Source organism: Camellia sinensis, chromosome 7, assembly GCF_055761805.1.
Source record: "Camellia sinensis isolate YWXY chromosome 7, ASM5576180v1, whole genome shotgun sequence".
NCBI lineage: Eukaryota > Viridiplantae > Streptophyta > Magnoliopsida > Ericales > Theaceae > Camellia > Camellia sinensis.
The window spans coordinates 134,397,211-134,415,497 of record NC_138967.1 but is presented as its reverse complement, the minus strand read 5'-3'; the positions used below and the strand labels follow the sequence as shown (position 1 = coordinate 134,415,497).

General features: G+C 36.6%; 1 protein-coding gene and 1 pseudogene across 1 annotated transcript; both read right to left on the bottom strand.

Moving 5' to 3' along the window:
• LOC114274217 (cellulose synthase-like protein B4) overlaps positions 1 to 437 on the bottom strand; it is a 106,702-nt pseudogene extending 106,265 nt beyond the window's left edge.
• Positions 438 to 4,968: 4,531 nt separating this feature from the next.
• On the bottom strand, positions 4,969 to 6,545 carry LOC114274250 (uncharacterized). Its single transcript, XM_082881123.1, has 3 exons — positions 6,390 to 6,545; positions 5,312 to 5,617; positions 4,969 to 5,160 (listed from the first exon to the last, which is right to left on the bottom strand). The coding sequence occupies exons 1-3, from the start codon at positions 6,543 to 6,545 to the stop codon at positions 4,969 to 4,971; spliced, it is 654 nt and encodes a 217-aa protein (XP_082737249.1).
• Positions 6,546 to 18,287: the final 11,742 nt, after the last annotated feature.

Below are 18,287 nucleotides of genomic sequence, written 5' to 3'. Positions count from 1 at the left end.
AAATCACACCCACCAGAATCTGTGCTTGCCCTGTCAAACTACTGTGACCTGCTAATCTACGCTCGAGCTCAAGAGTCTCCGCTCGAGCGGACAGTACAAAAATAGAAAAACATAGTTTGGAATCAACACAAGATTTTGTCTCCGGATTTGACAACACAGGGACCTAACACACCACATAAGATAAGAAATATGTTGGTAAGCTATGTTTTGTAATCAACTTGGTTCCATTTGCTGCTGAGAATGAGAACCCAAGTGAAAGCAAAACATGACTTGCACAAAAAGGCTAAGATCCAAATAAACCCATGATCTTTGAGAGAGGGTAAACGATAGAGTAGGAGAGAGAAGAGGAGGGAAAGGATGATGAGTTCAACAGCTCTTGGTATGTTGTTTCAACGACTGATTCTTTCATGGAGAGGTAGAGAGATAGGTTTGGCCATTTTGAAGAGGAATAAGAGGTGTACTTACCTTCCAAGAGGACTGGCTTTGTTTGTAATTGGGTGTGTTTGATCTTCTGGTTATGGTTATTTATAGGGGATTTATGTGGTAACTTTGATGCATGGAGTGTAAGAGCTTTTGTTGGAAATTGGGTCGGATTTAGAACCTATATCTGATTGGGTTTTTCATGGTGTATGACCCAAGATCCATAAAGAGACCCAGTTTAAGTGAATTTGGATTAACTTATCCTAGGGATAAGTACGATTAACCCACTTTCTCATCTGTTGAGGAAATATAATTGTTGGTAGTTATAACACTCCCATATAAAAAAATATAATTCCAATCTTCTTTTTTGTTTTAGAATTGGATTTATCTGTAGCAGAATCTTTTTGTTACCGATTTCATTGCTTTGATGCTTTTGTGGTCCAACTTTCCTAAGTACCTAAAAAAAAAAAAAGATGCTTTTGTGGTCTTGTTAATAGGCCAAAAATCACTATTTTATTGGGTTGTTCATCCAATTTTTTGGAATATATCATATTCAATATCTTTGTTGTCACGACTCAACCAGGGGTTTAGGACTGGAATCGCAACTTACTAATTTATTATAATCGTAGCAATTTAAACTGCACAAGCGGAGGCAAACAAAAATAAAATAATTAAACATAAAGTTACTTTATTGTACTAAAAATAAATAAAAAACATCCATGGGCTTTTATTATTTGATTATGCAACGATCGGCCATCACAGGAAGAAAAAAAAGAAAAGCAAATTAACGGATCCGCATCAATTTCTAGCACAGATTCCACTACACGAGGTTATGGGTCTTCCCGACATCTCATCACCTGAAAGAGTAACAGCTATAAGCACACAGCACAGTGAGAAATATTATGCCAAGAGTGTAGGGAATACAAAATAATCATAGATAGTTAGTTAAGCCAAAACATTTACATAACTCAATTTGGTAAATAAATCATTTAAGTGGCAGAAACCGAAATACATAAATTATATAATAAATAACCATAACCATGGTACAGAACAGAGGTCAATGGATCCATGATAAACAGAAGATCAAAAAGTGGTTATATAGAGGCAAATGGTTATTTAAGTCCCCCAAGGCATGGGACTCCCGTGGTGGTACTTACAAAACATAATTGTTTATAAGGTCATAGTCAAATATATACTAAAATTTTAAACACACATATTCATGGATTTCATTTTAAACAAATAGAGTTCGGAAAATAACCCACGTAATTGAAATATTAATATAATTTACAAAACATAACTTGTATAAAATAAATTATGGTAAGTCAAAACATACGTAAAATATACTATGGTGACTCAAGATATAATATAACTTACCTTAATTATTGACCCTTAGCCTTTACTTTCCACTATCACAAACCTTCCAACTATAATTTCCTAGCTCTAATATCTCTTTCGTGTTCTCTCTTTTTTTCTTCACTGATCTTTAAGCAACTCCTCCCTATTTATAGGGAGGCAAATCATGCCATCGACCAACACATGGCCACACCAAATCTTCCTTAGATTGATTCGATCTTCCCTTAGATTGATCCTTATCCTATTAACCTTTACGTTAATTATACATTGGCCTAATTTTTTTAAAAAAATAATTATGTACCACTCGTTTGATAAAAACAAACAAACTAAATCCTAATTAAATTACACTTTACCACATACCAAAATTAATTATTTATTTTACTACCATACCCATTATTGTTATTATTATTATTATTATTATTATTATTATTATTATTATTATTATTATTATTATTATTATTATTATTATTATTATTATTGGTTGTGGTATTAATTAAATATTTAGGGTGTCACATTTCTCTCCTCCTAAATCGAAGTTTGTCCCCAAACTTGACATACCTAAATTTTCGAAGAGGTGCGGGTATTTAGCTTGCATTTGACTTTCTGTTTGCCACGTAGCTTCTTCGATACGATGATTTTGCCATAAAACTTTTACCAACGGTATGGTCTTATTTCGGAGAACTTGATCATGATGATCGAGAATCTGCACTGGTTACTCTTCATAAGAGAGGTCCTCTTGGACTTCCAAGTTCTCATAGTCGACAACATGTTTTGGATCTCGGAGGTACCGTCGGAGCATTGAAACGTGGAACGCGTAGTGAACGTTGGACAGTTTAGGTGGTAGTGCAAGGCGATATGCTGCAGGACCAATCCTTTCTAGTATCTCGAATGGCCCGATGTAACGTGGGTTTAACTTTCCTTGCTTTCCAAATCGGATAACTCTTCATGTTGGTGAGATCTTAAGGAACACATGATCTCCTATTTGAAATTCCACGTCTCGTCTGTATCTGCATAACTTTTCTGACGGCTCTAAGTAGTGCGAATTCGTTGTTAGATGAGTTAGATTTTTTCACTTGTGACTTGCACGATCTCGGGGCCTAATAGTTTCCTGTCTCTGACTTCCTCCCAACACAGAGGTGATCGACATCTCCTTCTAGAAAGGGCTTCGTATGGTGCCATTCCAATGCTTGCTTAGTAGATGTTGTTATAGGCGAATTCCACTAAAGGTATGTGTTCATCCCAGTTACCTTTGAGGTCCAACACGCATACACGTAGCATGTCTTCCAACGTCTGGATTGTTCTTTCAGATTGCCCATCAGTTTGTGGATGATAAGTCGTTCTAAACTTCAGTGTAGTCCCCAAAGCCTCTTGCAATTTGTTCCAGAAGTGAGACAGGAAGTGGGGGTCTCGGTCAGACACAATTGAAACTAGGGTACCATGCAAACGAATAATTTCCTTGATGTATAAAGTGACAAACTTATTAAGCGAGTACATGATTTTGATTGGCAGAAAATGCACCGACTTCGTCAATCGGTCTGCTATAACCCATATTGCATCGTTCTTCGAAAATGACTGTGGTAGCCTGACCACGAAGTCCATAGTAATGTGCTTCCATTTCCATTCAGGAATAGGGAGTGATTGCAACAGTCCTGCAGGTCTCTAATGTTCTACTTTAACATGCTGACAATGCAGACATTTGGAGACATGGCTTGCTATGTCTTTTTCATTTCTGTCCACCAGTAGTGTTCTTTTAGATCATGGTACATCTTTGTGTTGCCAGGATGGACTGCAAATCTCGAGCTATGAGCTTCCACCAATATCTTCTTCTTGAGTTCCGGAATATCGGGTATGCAAATTCGATTCCGAAATTTTAGTATCCCATTGTTTATAGTGAAATCTAGATCAGGCATACTCCTTTGCTCATCGTACTTTTTCTTCAAAAGTGTATCTTCACATTGTCGTGCTCTAATTTCTTCAATCAAGGTAGGTTCTACGGTTATATTGGCGAGCAGTGCATTGATCTTGCGGAAAATGAAAGTACATGGCAGACCTCTAGTTGTCTTTCGACTGAGTGCGTCTGTCACCACGTTAGCTTTACCTGGATGGTGATGGATCTCTATATCATAGTCTTTGATAAATTCTAGCCACTAAACAGATATTTAAGACTCTTGTGATCAATGTAAATCTCGGAGGTTGCACTGTAGAGATAATAACGCCAGATTTTGAGTGCAAAGATTACCGCAACCAATTCCAAATCATGAGTCGGATAGTTCTTCTCGTGAGTCTTTAATTGTCGCGACGCATAAGCAATGACTCTGTTTTGCATGAGAACGCAACCTAAACCATTGTATGAGGCATCATTATAAATTACGAACCCATCTACTCTTGTAGGGAGTGCTAGTATGGGAGCTGACACCAGTCGATTTTTTAATTCTTGGAAGCAACGCTCTTGTTTGTCAGTCCATTCAAAGGGTGTGCTTTTATGAGTTAGCTGGGTCAAAAGTGATGCTATTTTTGAGAAATGTTGCACGAAGCGTCGGTAATAACCAGCTAGACCCAGGAAACTTCGAATTTTTGGCACATTGGTAGGTTGTGGCCAATTCACGATTGCTGCAACTTTTTGGGGTCAACCGAGATGCAATCTTTGTTAATGACATGATCGAGAAAGTATACACTAGTGATCCAAAATTCACATCTCTTCAACTTGGCATAAAGTTTATGGTCACACAGTGTTTGTAGAACCGTTCGCAAGTGCTTCTCATGGTCTTCCGGTGACTTGGAGTATAAGAGAATGTCGTGGATAAAGACGATGACGAACTCATCAAGATAAGGTTTGAACACTCGGTTCATGAGATCCATAAAGGCTGCTGGGGCATTTGTGACGCCAAAAGGCATGATAAGAAACTTGTAGTGCCCGTAATGGGTTCTGAAGGCAGTCTTTTTGATGCTTTCCATGTTGACTTTTAGTTGATGATAGCCAGAACGTAAGTCAATTTTGGAGAATACATGAGCGCCTTGAAGTTGATCGAACAAGTCATCGATTCACGGTAAAAGGTACCGATTCTTGATGGTGACCTTGTTCAGCTCTCAATAATCGATGTATAATCTCATCATGCCATCATTTTTCTTCACGAACAATACTGGAGCTCCCCAGGTTAAGGTACTAGGTCGAATGAAACCTTTGTCTAGGAGTTCCTAGAGTTGAGTCTTCAGCTCTTTCAATTCTGTTATTGGCATGCGATAAAGAGCTTTTGATATTGGTTGCGTGGCAGGTTGGGTTTCAATGGTGAATTCGATTTCCCGATCAACCAGGATACCAGGTAGATCTTCAAGAAAGACATTCGAGAATTCTCGAACCACGGGGATTGCATCCACGGTGGGGGGCCTCTTTTTGTGTATCGATCACATAACAAATATAACTACAACAACCATTGTTTAGAAGTCATTGGGCTGTCATGGAAGATATAATACAGGGAGGGTTGGAAACTCCAGTCCCATCAAAGACAAGATCTGGTTGGTTTTGTAACTTGAGGGAGACCTTTTTAGCTTTACAATCAATAGAGGCGTGGTTGGCAAGCAGCCAATCCATACCTAAGATCACATCAAAGTTTCCAATGCGGAGGAGAATCAAGTCTACATATAAGGTTTTGCCTTCTAAGGATATAGTACATGATTTGTACACCTCAGTACTACATGCAGACTTACCAGAAGGAAAAGACATAGACAATATATATCCTAATGGTTCGGGTGTTGATGCCAACTTGGCAGCAAAATGTGGTGCAACAAAAGAATGAATTGACTCAGAGTCAATGAGGATGTGAGCTAAATGGCCATAGACAGAAACCTGACACAACATTTTTGGTAACTTCTGGTTTTCTAAGTACCAAGGCGAAAGCCCATCCTTAGCGTTTTTGGTCTTTCCTCTCTCCTCCAGGTCCTGCGGGTTTTCTGACTAGGCCAGAAGGGTTGGCTGTAGGATTGGTCAACTTTGGACAATCCCTCAGCAAGTGGCTAACTTGACCGCATTTAAAGTATGCTCCTGTGTCTTGAAGGCATTGTCCCCAACGAGCCTTCCCACAAGTAGGATAAATTGGAATAGTGCCACCTCGGGGATTGGTAAGACCTTGATGGCCTGAACTGGTTGTGCCCGTATTCACTTTCTTAGGAGGCGCAACACCGGGTCTTCTATTGTCTCTTTCTCAGAATCGTTTCTTTTGGCTTGCTTCCCCAGAACGCGAGGCTTTAATCCCCTTTTCTACAATCTATGCCCAGTGTACCACTTTTGCATAGGTTGGCAGTTTCAAGACCTTGAGCCTATCTTTAATTTCAGCATCCAATCCTGCTTTGAATTTTCTTTCTTTTCGAGTTTCAGTGGGGATGACATATGTCACAAACCGAGCGAATTGTGTGAACTTGCTCTTGTATTCGGCCATCGTCATGGTTCCTTACTTTAGATGTATGAATTCTGATGTCTTCTATTCCTGCAATGAATCTGGGAAGTATTTTGCGTAGAATACTTCCAAGAATCTTGCCCATGTCGCAATTTATTCTTCCTCCAGAGTGAGAAGTCACTATTCCTGTGTATTATTTTTTAAAGTGAAAGTGGCGAAAGTTACCTTTTGTCTTTCAATACAAGGTAAGGCATGGAAAATCTTTTCCATGTCTTTAACCCAGGCGTCCGCTATCATTTTGTCTGGACCGCCGGTAAATGTGGTGAGTTTTAGATCTTGGAATTGTTTCATGGTCACCGACTCTTCTCGCCGTTCCGACATTCCATTGTTGATGTTAGTCTGCAAGGCTTACAAAAAGCTAGTAATCTCTCTTTCCATGATTTTTTCCATCGATTTAGTGCCACTGACTGATGACTCACTTCCGTTACCATTATTGGTCATTCTACAAGTAATAAACGAACATTATATTCATAACGCAACATATATATTGCATATCTAAAATACCATCTTTACTATTTTTGCAAATATAATATTACATCTTTGTTCCAAACATCAAAAATTGTGTTAGTGTCTCATCCCTGTGATACAAAAACAAAAGAGAAATTAGAACTCATCATGGTTAGCTCACAAAATTTTTCTTCTACTAAATCTAAGGTAGTGGGTCAAACGGGTCAAACAACCATGGGAAGTAGCATTGCATAAAAAGCTCAAATTCCCATCCTAATTGGAACACACCAAAACACATCCACACTGCCTTGACTATGAAAATGGGGACAGACTGTATGTATCCCAAAAATGTTTGGTCAACAATCCAGCCAGGTGTCTCGATATATGAAAGGTCATTACTAAAGTCAACATTTTGAATATTAATAATCTCCAACGGGTTAGGGACAATGGTAACAATGTAGTCCTCGGGGTATATATTTCCCCTTCTTGCCACAAAATCTGGGGGCAAAGGGCCTATGATGTAGTGCAGGCGATCATGTCCTGGGGCAACACTAAGGACATGAGTGGGTCCAAGAAAACGTCTGAGCGTATAGGGGCGACTCTGCCTCCATAGTAAATGTGGGACATCGGTAGGGTCAGCATGTACATAGATTGGCCGACCCATTAATTAGGCAAGGCCTGGATGCAGCCCTCTAATTATATCCTCTGAATCTCCCCATCCTTCAAGTGAGGTGGGGCGAGGTGCTTTGCTAAAATCTCATCTACATTAATAGCCCTGAGCTCATCTCAAAACGCATCATCAAGGTTAATCTCGGACATTCCTACATCACTAGAAGAAATGTGAGATTTTACACAGAAGGACTAACGTTGTAGGTAAATATTTATTATTTATTTTTATTATGTTTATCTAGCTATATAGTTTTATTTATAACTTTTCAAACTTTTTGATCAAATTAAAATAGCTTTTCTTTTTTGTTTTTTTTTTTTTTTTTTGAATGAACCATTGCTCTAATACCACCTTTGTCATGACCCAACCCCAGGGCTTAGGGTTAGAATAGCAACTTACTAATTTATTCTAGTCGTAGCAATTTAAACTGCGCAAGCGGAGGCAAACGGAAATAAAATAATTAAACATAAAGTTACTTCATTCTACTAAAAAAAAAATTACATCCATGGGCTTTTATTATTTGATTATGCAGCCACCGACCATCAGAAAAACGACAGGAAGAAAAGAAAAGAAAAGCAAATTAACGGATCCGTATCAATTTCTTGCACAGATTCTACTACACAAGGTTATGGGTCTTCCCTACATATCATCACCTGAAAGGGTAACAGCTATAAGCACACAGCAGAGTGAGAAATATTATGCCAAGAGTATAGGAAACACAAAATAACCATGGATAGTTAGTTAAGCCAAAACATTTACATAACTCAATTTGGTAAATAAATCATTTAAGTGGCAGAAACCGAAATACAGAAATTATATAAATAAATAACCATAACCACGGTACAGAACATAACATAACAGAACAACAGTCACAGAAGTGATAGTCAGAATAGATGTCAATGGATCCATGACAAACAGAGGATTACAAAGTAGTCAAACAGAGGCCAATGGTTATTTAAGTCTCCCAAGGCGTGGGACTCCCATGATGGTACTTACAAAACATAATTGTTTATAAGGTCATAGTCAAATATATACTAAAATTTAAACAAATATATCCATGGGTCATTTTAAACAAATAGAGTTCGGAAAATAACCCACGTAATTGAAATATTAATATAATTTACAAAACATAACTTGTATAAAATAAATTATGGTAAGTCAAAACATACGTTAAATATACTATGGCGACTCAAGGTATAATATAACTCACCTTAATATTGACCCTTAGTCTTTACTTTCCTCTATCACAAACCTTCCTACTATAATTTCCTAGTTCTAATATATCTTTCGTGTTCTCTCTTTTTTTCTTCACTGATCTTTGAGCAACTCCTCCCTATAAATAGGAAGGCAAATCATGCCATCGACCAACACATGGCCACACCAAGTCTTCCTTAGATTGATCCGATCATCCGGTAGATTGATCCTTATCCTATTAACCTCTACGTTAATTATACTTTGGCCCAGTTTTTTTTTTTTAAAATAATTATATACCACTCGTTTGATAAAAACAAACAAACTAAATCCTAATTAAATTACGCTTTACTACATACCAAAATTAATTATTTATTTTACTACCATATCCATTATTATTATTATTATGATTGATTGTGATATTAATTAAATATTTAGGGTGTCACATTTGTAGTTGCTTATTTGTTTCCATTGTTGATATAGCATAGCATTATTGTTAATAAATGTTATATATTGTAGAAAAAGATTAAAGAGCTTCACAAGCCTTCTACAGAAGAAGGCCCAATGTCTATTAAAAAAAATGAAGCAATTGTTCATGCGTTTGGTCTAGAACACCGTGGTAGTGTACGGGGCTTGGATTTGGAGCATTGCCATCGAAAGTTGATGCGTAAGTGTTCCAAAATCAAAATGTGTGAATACAAAATCAACAAATGCTGCTTCCAACAAGAACTCCAAGATATGAGAGCTGAAATTTTAAAAGGAAAGAGGCAAAATGAGATAAAAAGATTAAGAATGTATGTGACAATAAATGTTATATCTATTGATGTTTCATATTAGTTTTTACACTTTTTCAAATAAAACTTGTACGAACTAAGTGAAGATGCAACGGGTAGGAAATATTCTCGTGGAAAAACCTAGGTAAACTTGCCTTGAATCACTTAAGAGAAAGTCTTTTTATGAAAAATAGCTTTCATGTCAGTTTAGTTTAAAAATAAAAAATTTGTGTTGATATGTGTTGAGTGCAAATGAATTTAACAAGATTTCAAGAAATCAATCTCTTTCATACATACATGTGATGCTTTTGCTTCTTTCAAGCTTTTGTACTATGTTGTTTTGTCTTGATATATAGTTAGCTTTTAGATACAACAATATTTCACGAAGTTTTTTTAAAAAATTAATTAAAACTTGTAGGAGCTAAGCAAAGGGGAAAAAGGGCAAATGGAAAGAAACATTTTCATGGAGAAACCCAAGTAAACTTGCATGATTTTGTTGTTGTCTTCAACTAGCAATTTTAGGCTAGTATAATTGGAATTTGGATTGTTTTATTTGGGAAAAAAAAGCTATAAAAAAAGAAAGACTAGAAGTAGAGGAGAGAAAGAGAGAGAGACAAAGACAGAGAGAGTGTAGGTAACATGGTTTCAATTTATATAATTACTGAGCTATGGTGATGGTTTGCAATCTTCACCCTCAGGCCAATATGATATATTAATTATATGATCTGTCTACATGCTCATGGAGCTGTTATTGTAGAACCTGATAGCCCACTATATGGGTATGTTGGTGCATGTTGCCTAAGCTATGCTGCCACACTGTCATTACCCTTATTGCTAGGTTGCCAAAAGCATATTTGTAATTGTAGTTTATGTCTCTGTTTTAAGTGGCCCACCATAATTGTACTATTCCAAGATCCCTGTGAACCAATGTGAGTTTTTTCCCAAATGTAATCTTGTATTTTGAAATGGAATAAAATTATTCTACTTTTTTATGCTTGAAACAATGTTTTGGTAGTTAATTGATGTTTTGTGAAACTTGTTTGTAATATTTGTTAGATTATACAAAACAGGTTAAATAGAACATACTGAATTAAAAAAAATATACTGCATATTTTACGGTAGGCATAATAGATCGTTATATTACATATTTTACGACATGTAATAAGAATTGTGGTTTGTCTCAGAAATTAACGATGTGCAAAAATAGTTGTAGAAAACTCAAACACGAAGCACAAGATCCCTTGTTAAAGGGTTTTTAACGGCATGCAAAAGTAGTTGTAGAAAAATTAAACGCGACGTATAAAATCCACTATTAAAGGGTTTTTAACGGCGTACTATAGAATGTCGTTGAAATGAATGACTTTCCATGACTGGTCATAACACGGCTTTACATCGAGCGTCGTAGAATCGTTTCCACGACGTGTATTTGGTGCCGTTAAAACCCTTTTTTGTTATAATGATCTTTGATCATCCTAAATTTTTTTATATGTTGTAGTCCATATAATATAGAGCATATTTGTAAAATTTTGAAACAAATAAACGGTATATTTAATTTTCGTAACTTTGACTACATGTTGGTTTTACATGATTTTTTTTCATGTTGGGAAAATTAAATATTTGAAATCATAAACCCTAATTTGTTTTCATGTTGTGGTACCTAGACCTTCAAAATAGTATATTATGGGTCTGATTCTGACTTACGAATTGAGAGAAATCATAAACCCTAATTTAGATTCGTTTTTATATTTTTTGTGGTTTATTGTGGACTATAGATTGCAGAGAATCTGCACTCCCACTCTCATTAGAGAGAGAGTGGATTACACTCCCTATTTTAGATTTGTCAAAATAAAAAATTGAGACCACCATTGAATTCCTCTCAAAAAATCAAGTCGGATACTACCAAAATCGATTCGAAACGGAGTCCGGGAAGTAGCGCATGGTCCCCACGCACTGAAAGCTGCTGCCACGTGTTTCCAAGTGCTGACATGTGCATTGAGGCGCTGACAGAGGTGCTGAAGCAAGCGATGATGTCATCTACTTAGGTAAGTGCTGATGCAGGCGTTATTAAGGCTCTGTTTGTTTTCTTTTAATTTCAAAATTACGTTAATTGCTTCTATATTATTCATTATAATTCTTATTGAATCATGGATTATACCGTTAGACTCATAATTTATTTTTCTACAATATATTAAATGTTCAAAAAATTTTGAAAAATAAAGTATTTTTCATTAATGAATAACTCAATATTTTTACACGAGGCCGAGCGGTTTTCTTGTTATCTCAGGATACGTGACATGTGACCCTAGATGGGTTTCATCTCAGGACATGCGAAGCACTAGCCCGAGCCGTTTTCTTGTTATCTCAAGACGTGTGACGCGCGGCCTTGGGCGAGTTTCATCTCGGGATATGCAAAGCATGAGTCCGAGCAGTTTTCTTGTTATCTCAAGACACGTGATGCACAACCTTAGGCAGGTTTCATCTCGGGATATGCGACGCACAAGCTCGAGCAGTTTTCTTGTTATCTCAGGATGCGTGACGCGTGGTCCTAGACGAGTTTCATCTCGAGACATGCGAAGCACGAGCCTGAGCGATTTTCGTGTTATATCTCGGGACACGTCAAACACGGACCCAAGCGAGTTCTCTTGTTTCTTGGGATGCGTGAAATGCGAACCTGAGTTGATTTTTTTCTTGCTTCTCGAGACGCATAAAGCGTGAGCCTGAGCGGGTCCTCTCGTATCTCAGGACGCGTGAAGCGCAAGTCCGAGCAATTTTTCTTGTTTCTCGGGACGTGTGAAACAAGACCCCTAGCAGTTTTTATTCCTCTGGTTCTCAGGATACGTGAAACGTGACCCTAAGCGGTTTCTCTTGTATCTCGGGACGTGTGAAACACGACCCCGAGCGGTTTTCCCAATTTCTCAAGGTGCGTGAAACGCAACCCTGAGCGGTGTTTTATTTCCTCGCCTCTTATTTTGACGTGGTTATAGTGTGTTTTATCTTTTGTATGGAAACCTGTGTTGGTTTTAACTTGAAACTGCTCATTCATATGTTGTTATTTTGCTTATTGTATTCATTCTTGCTTATCACATTTGTTATTGCCTATTACATCATCTTGCATGATCATGAGTTTTCAAAATAGTCGGCTTCGCGAAGCGTGTGAGTCCAGCTTTCAAAGTTACATTATGTATATCATTTGCATTTTGCCCTAGAACTACGTTGGTTTGATTCCTTGCAAAGAGATACGTATTTATTTCTGTCTTGATTATTTGTCCAAGTCTTACGGTCTTGTCAAAATAGGTCATCTTTGGGTTTTGACATTCACTCATGTCATTTCATGACTTCGAGTCCCGTTAAAAATGGGCAACTATAGACACCCCATTTTTTACAGCCTTTACGACTTGGACACCATTCCATGCACACCCGATGATAAGTTTATACGCTTGCCAAGTGTTTGAAGTTCTCAGCAGAATGCCACAACTATGAGCCCTTCAAACCTTGTACCTTTGTTGTCCCAGTTTTGGACCAAGCCTAGCTTTTCCAGCCTTTAGCCTCTGGTGGCCTGCAGACCACCCCTTTTGGGCTGCCGACCATCACTTTTGGGCTACCGGCCACTGATGTGGCTTGTCGCCCACCAGTGTATTTTGCAGATATTTTATGCCATTTATGCCAGCTGTTGGCACAGATGTATGCATCTATCCCCACGTGTAGGACTAGATCTCCTTGAGGGAATTTCATATTTTCTATATATAAGAGCCCCCTCTCTCATGTTTTAAGGTTAGAAAATTTTGAGAAAAAAATTTTTCCTCTCTTTCTACCAAATCTCTACATTTTTGCCTACAATTCCTCAACCTTTGCCTATACACCCTTAACCAAATCTTCTCATCTTTGAGTTGAGGTACTCTTGAGCTTAGTTTGAGCTCTTGAGGGTGTTATTTGCTTGGTTTTGTTGCTTGAATTGCTTCTTCTCTTCAAGAGGTATAAGACTTTGCCTCTTTGCTTGCTTTCTCTACTATTTTTCCTATTATTTTTCCATTGTTTTGGGCTGTCAAAACTCTATATATTTTGGGTTGAAGCTTGGGTTTAAGGCCATTAAAGGTTACAAGGAGGTTCACCCTTCTTTATACCTTGTTTTGGAGGCCTTTGCCCTTGTGTTTTCCAGCCTTTTACCATCTTTTCGCAAGCTTTTAAACACTAATTTTTAAAGCTTTTTCAGTGGCCAAAATCATGTTTTGAAGTCCAAATTTGGACGAGTTAGCCTCCCCTCATTGTGTCTTGTTCACTAGCCAAGCTTGTGCCCTGTTTTAGCATGTTAATCTAGCTATTTTTAGCTCAATTCCAACATGTTTTAGGATTTGTTTCAGACTATTTTAGAACTGTTTTGGGCTATCAGTTGTATTTGAGCTTTATTTTGCATGCTTGTAGTGTAATTGTCCTCATGAGTTTGGCGTTCTAGGCCTTAGACACCTTCTCCTTTGAGTTGATAGCATTTATTTATGCTTTTCTCACTCATTTTCAGCAATAATAATCTCTGCAACCTACCTCCTTTCTTGGCTTTTTGTTTTTCTTTGAAAGTGGTTCAAACTACTTGTTTGTTGAAAGCATGAGATTGAGGTGTCATGCTTAACAGTTTAATCCCTTAGGGGGTTCATTACCAATGGTATGATGTCTCTTTCATGCCTAAAACAACTTTTGGTTTGAGTCTTTTTTCCATTAGAAGACTTAATCTCACCCTTTGGACTTAATTGATTAAAGGATGGATGGTAATTTTAAAATGGAGTAACTAAAACTTGGAACTAAAATGGTGAAAGATAATAATTTGGTTGTGTTTAATCGGACGTTAATTGAACACATGAAAACTTGAACCATTTCATACTTGCTAGTGATGAAATGATTCAAGTTCCAACGTTACCACTTCCCTTGATCATTCATGAAATGGAGAAGGTTTGTGTCTTGTTTTGTATTTATTGAACTTGCACACTTGGTTTCATAAGCCATCATGCAATGAAATTGCATCCATTGATGGTTTGTTAACCAAACTTGCTACTCCTTGGATTTGTTCAATGAAAGGGAGGGATAAGTGGTGCAAACAAGTGATGCAAACAAACCCTTGAAATATCCTGTATATGCTCTATTTGTCCTTTGTTGCAGCAAGATGAACCTGTGCATCAGTGGTCGGCAGGCCACTTTCATGGCCGGTAAGTGGCTGGCAGAAGGCCGACCAACCATAGACAAAATAGACGGTTCTCTGTTTAGACAAAACAGATTGTTTGTCTGTCTATCTGTCTGTCTGTCTGTCTCTCTCTGTCTAACCCAAACAAACCAAACAAAAATGGAGAAACCAGACGCAGAATACTTGTTCAAGATAGTGGTGATTGGGGACTCAGCAGTGGGAAAATCGAACTTGCTCTCGCGATTTGCGAGTGACGAGTTCGATTTGCACTCAAAAGCCACAGTAGGAGTAGAGCTTCAGACCCAGGTGATGGAGCTTGATGGCAAAGAGATCAAAGCCCAAGTCTGGGACACCGCCGGCCAAGAGCGCTTCTGCGCTGTCACCTCCGCCTACTACAGAGGCGCTGTTGGTGCTCTCATCATCAAGCAGTGGCTCGATGAACTCAAGAGTAAGTCGATTATATTTTAATTGATCTATTTATTAGTTGTTCTGTTTTGTGGGTTTGATTGCTTGTTATTGAAGTTGTTGCTGTGAATCTGAATTTGTGTTTGAATAACCATTTTGGGTGTTTTAATGATTTTGAAATTGAAAACCCAAGTATGCTTTTGTCCTTTGGGAGAGAAGTTTGATAATACCTCTACTATGTTGACTTATGAGAGATTTTGGCAGAAGAAGGTGCCTCTAAATAAGACTCTTTTTGGCAATTATGAAGTGATGTACATTAATTATCCAGGTAGCAATCTTAGATCTTTGAGTTTTTGTCTATGTTATATGTTATGTGATAATGTTGTTGAGAGTCTAAAAAAGTTAATTAACAGGGCTTCCTTCTTCACCACCATTTGAGGGTTCCATGGGTAATGGCCCAAGCGAAAGTGCTGGAAGTCAGCAATTCCCTATTACTGCAGATTTTGTTGACAAGGACCCGAAGATGAACTCTAAAACTATTATCATCATTGCTTTATCTGCATTGGTAATCTTGGTGGTTTGCTGTGGAGCAATTTCTATCAACTTAAAATGTAGGAAGGTTGGTCCTATTTTCTATCATCTTTATCTATTTTGTTGGTCCTGTCTTTACACCAGCTGCTAATAAGAGACCTGGTAAGTTTGTGTGTTTGTTCTTACTTGTTAGAAATGATACACAGAATTGGATATAATTGCATCCATGTTCATAAAATGGTTTGGAACGTAGGCTAGTAATGCACATCAAGTCATTGGCTCAATGCTTGTATATCTTCCTGCTTAGCTCTATAGGAGCCCATGTCTATCTTCCTCATTTTTACTTCAATAATGCTTTTTTCCTTATTTTCTTTATAATGAGGACACATATCCAAGAATCATCCAAAAGTAGTTTCCATGAAAATATTCAGTGGATTTTCTTTTTTTGCTGAAATACTTGTTCCCTCTTGTTAGAAAGATTCTACTCTGGTTTGTTTATTGCTTAACATGAATAGCGGCAAGGTTTGATGGTTGTGGTGTGCCACCAGAGCTGATTTCATTCATAAAAGTTTCTACTTTTCTACCTCATATGTTCTGCGCACTTTGCTTCACTAGATTCTGATAGTTACTAGTTTTAATGAATTACAAATCTTAGTGAACCATTTTTCAATCTTGCTCACAATCTTATATTTTCATAGTTTTTGAAAATGTGGAGTCTAATTCCTTCTGAGAAAAAGGAGTTGTACATCATTGAAATTGAGTGAATTATTCCTATACCTGTATGCTGTTTGCGCACAAAAATCATTTTTGTGACTTCCTGTTACTCTTGTAATTTGCTCAATTGCATCTTGTAAATTGCTGAGTTGGAAAAGCAAGTTATGTTGGATAACCATTCTGTTTGATGAGATGGATTATCAAGTCAAATAAAATGTATATATATGTATTTTTACTCATTGATAATCATTTCTATGACATTATATTATATAAGTAATAGTGTAATGAGTCCTTTATTTATTTAGTTATTTTCCTTTTGTCGTGTTGGATTGCCCCAAATTTAGCAATCCAACGGGCGAATATTTACTCTATTTCTATTTCATTTGTAGGGTTAGCTATTTGTTCTTGTTGATGACAAATTAACTTGTGTATAAAATTAGTTCAGAGCTGCACTTGTACCTCAAATATCCTCAGAGCCCAAAGTCTCATGACTGTCATCAACCTGTTTAAGTAGAAGTAATCAACTACCTTTGGCATGCTTGAATTGGAGCTGATGTAGAAACATTACAATGAGTTTTTTGTCTTTATAATATTGGCCTTACCATAGTTTATCTTTTTCTATTTTATACATAGATTAAAATTCATGCATTACATTTAGTTTTCTATTTTGTAAAGCATAATGAACCTTGCAACATTATGGGTAACTTTTGTCCTTTTAACAAGTTTGAACTCCACAAATTTCTCAAGATCTAAGTACCCTATTAACACATGATTTACAATAATCAGTTTGCAAACAAACAAGACTTAATCACCACTAGCCACATGATGACTAAAATATGAATTGAATCAAATTATTCAGCTATTAGATATATATACCCAAAATAATTATAATGATCATTAGGTTATAACATCGTCGGCTATTAATTAAATTATAATGATTGTAATAGCCAGCTACTATTTGCAGTCCTCCTCAAAATGATTGGAACCAGTGGCAAAGAAGGTAAGACACCAAAGACAAAATTCAATGTTCAATGTTCAATTTCATTTTACATAAGTCGTGACCCCTTAAAATAAAAAAAAATAATAAAAAAAAAAGATCAATTGAGTTTGGTATCGACAAGTGTGAGGGGATAAAGACATTGACCTCAAATTCCTGTGTATAATGAAAACCTGTCTATAGTTTTATTTTATTTTTTTTATTTTTTTGATAATGGCTTATTATTTATTTTGCTTGTAGGTGGTTTATTGGCTGTAGGTAGCAACTTGGCCTGGGCATACTTACAGCAAAATAATTTCAAATCCTTGGAAGAGTTTTATTATGCAGCATGTTATTTATTTTGGTGTACGAAGAGCATTTATTCTGTATATGGAAGATATTTATTTTTATACAATCCTTTGTTTTGAAAATTCAATGTTTTTGTATGTAATATTTAATTTAGATGAATTATACTTGGTTGGTATAGATTTGTATGATATTTAGAATATGATGTTACAAGTTAAAGTTTTTAGATAGTTGATAATGAAATGGGTATTATTGATAATGGATTCACTACAAGAAATAACAGTTTCGCCAACTAAAATATTAGTCGGCAAAGGTCACTTTTTTAGTCGCCAAAACCAATTAGCGACTAAATTTTTTTGTCGCCAACTTAGTCGCCTAAACCCTGTCAGCGAATGTTTTAGCGACTAAACGTGTGTTTGGTCGCTGAAAGTGAAACATTTTGCTACTATTTTATTAGTCGGCAAAACCTACCTTTTCGCTACTAAATTTTAGTTGGTTGGCAAAGGACCAATGTTTGGATACTAAATTATTGGTAGCCAATAGTCAATTATATTTTTTTTAAATTATACATTTACCGACCAATGTTTTAGTCGCCAATACTCAAGGAATCGGCGACCAAACCTTTTAGTCGCCAAAAGTGATTTCGTGAAAAAAAAAATTACACTTTACTCTTGTAAAGATTCAAACCATCAACCTCCCACACTATAAAGCTTATACAACACTTTCTTTCCACGACGCCTCCATAACACCATATGATTATATGTGCAACATATATTATTTATATAGTACATAGACCCGTATTAATATAAAAGTATATATATAAAGATAAATATTTTTTATTGAACATAATTTATGTAAAAATAAATTATTTATTAGAAAAAAAAAT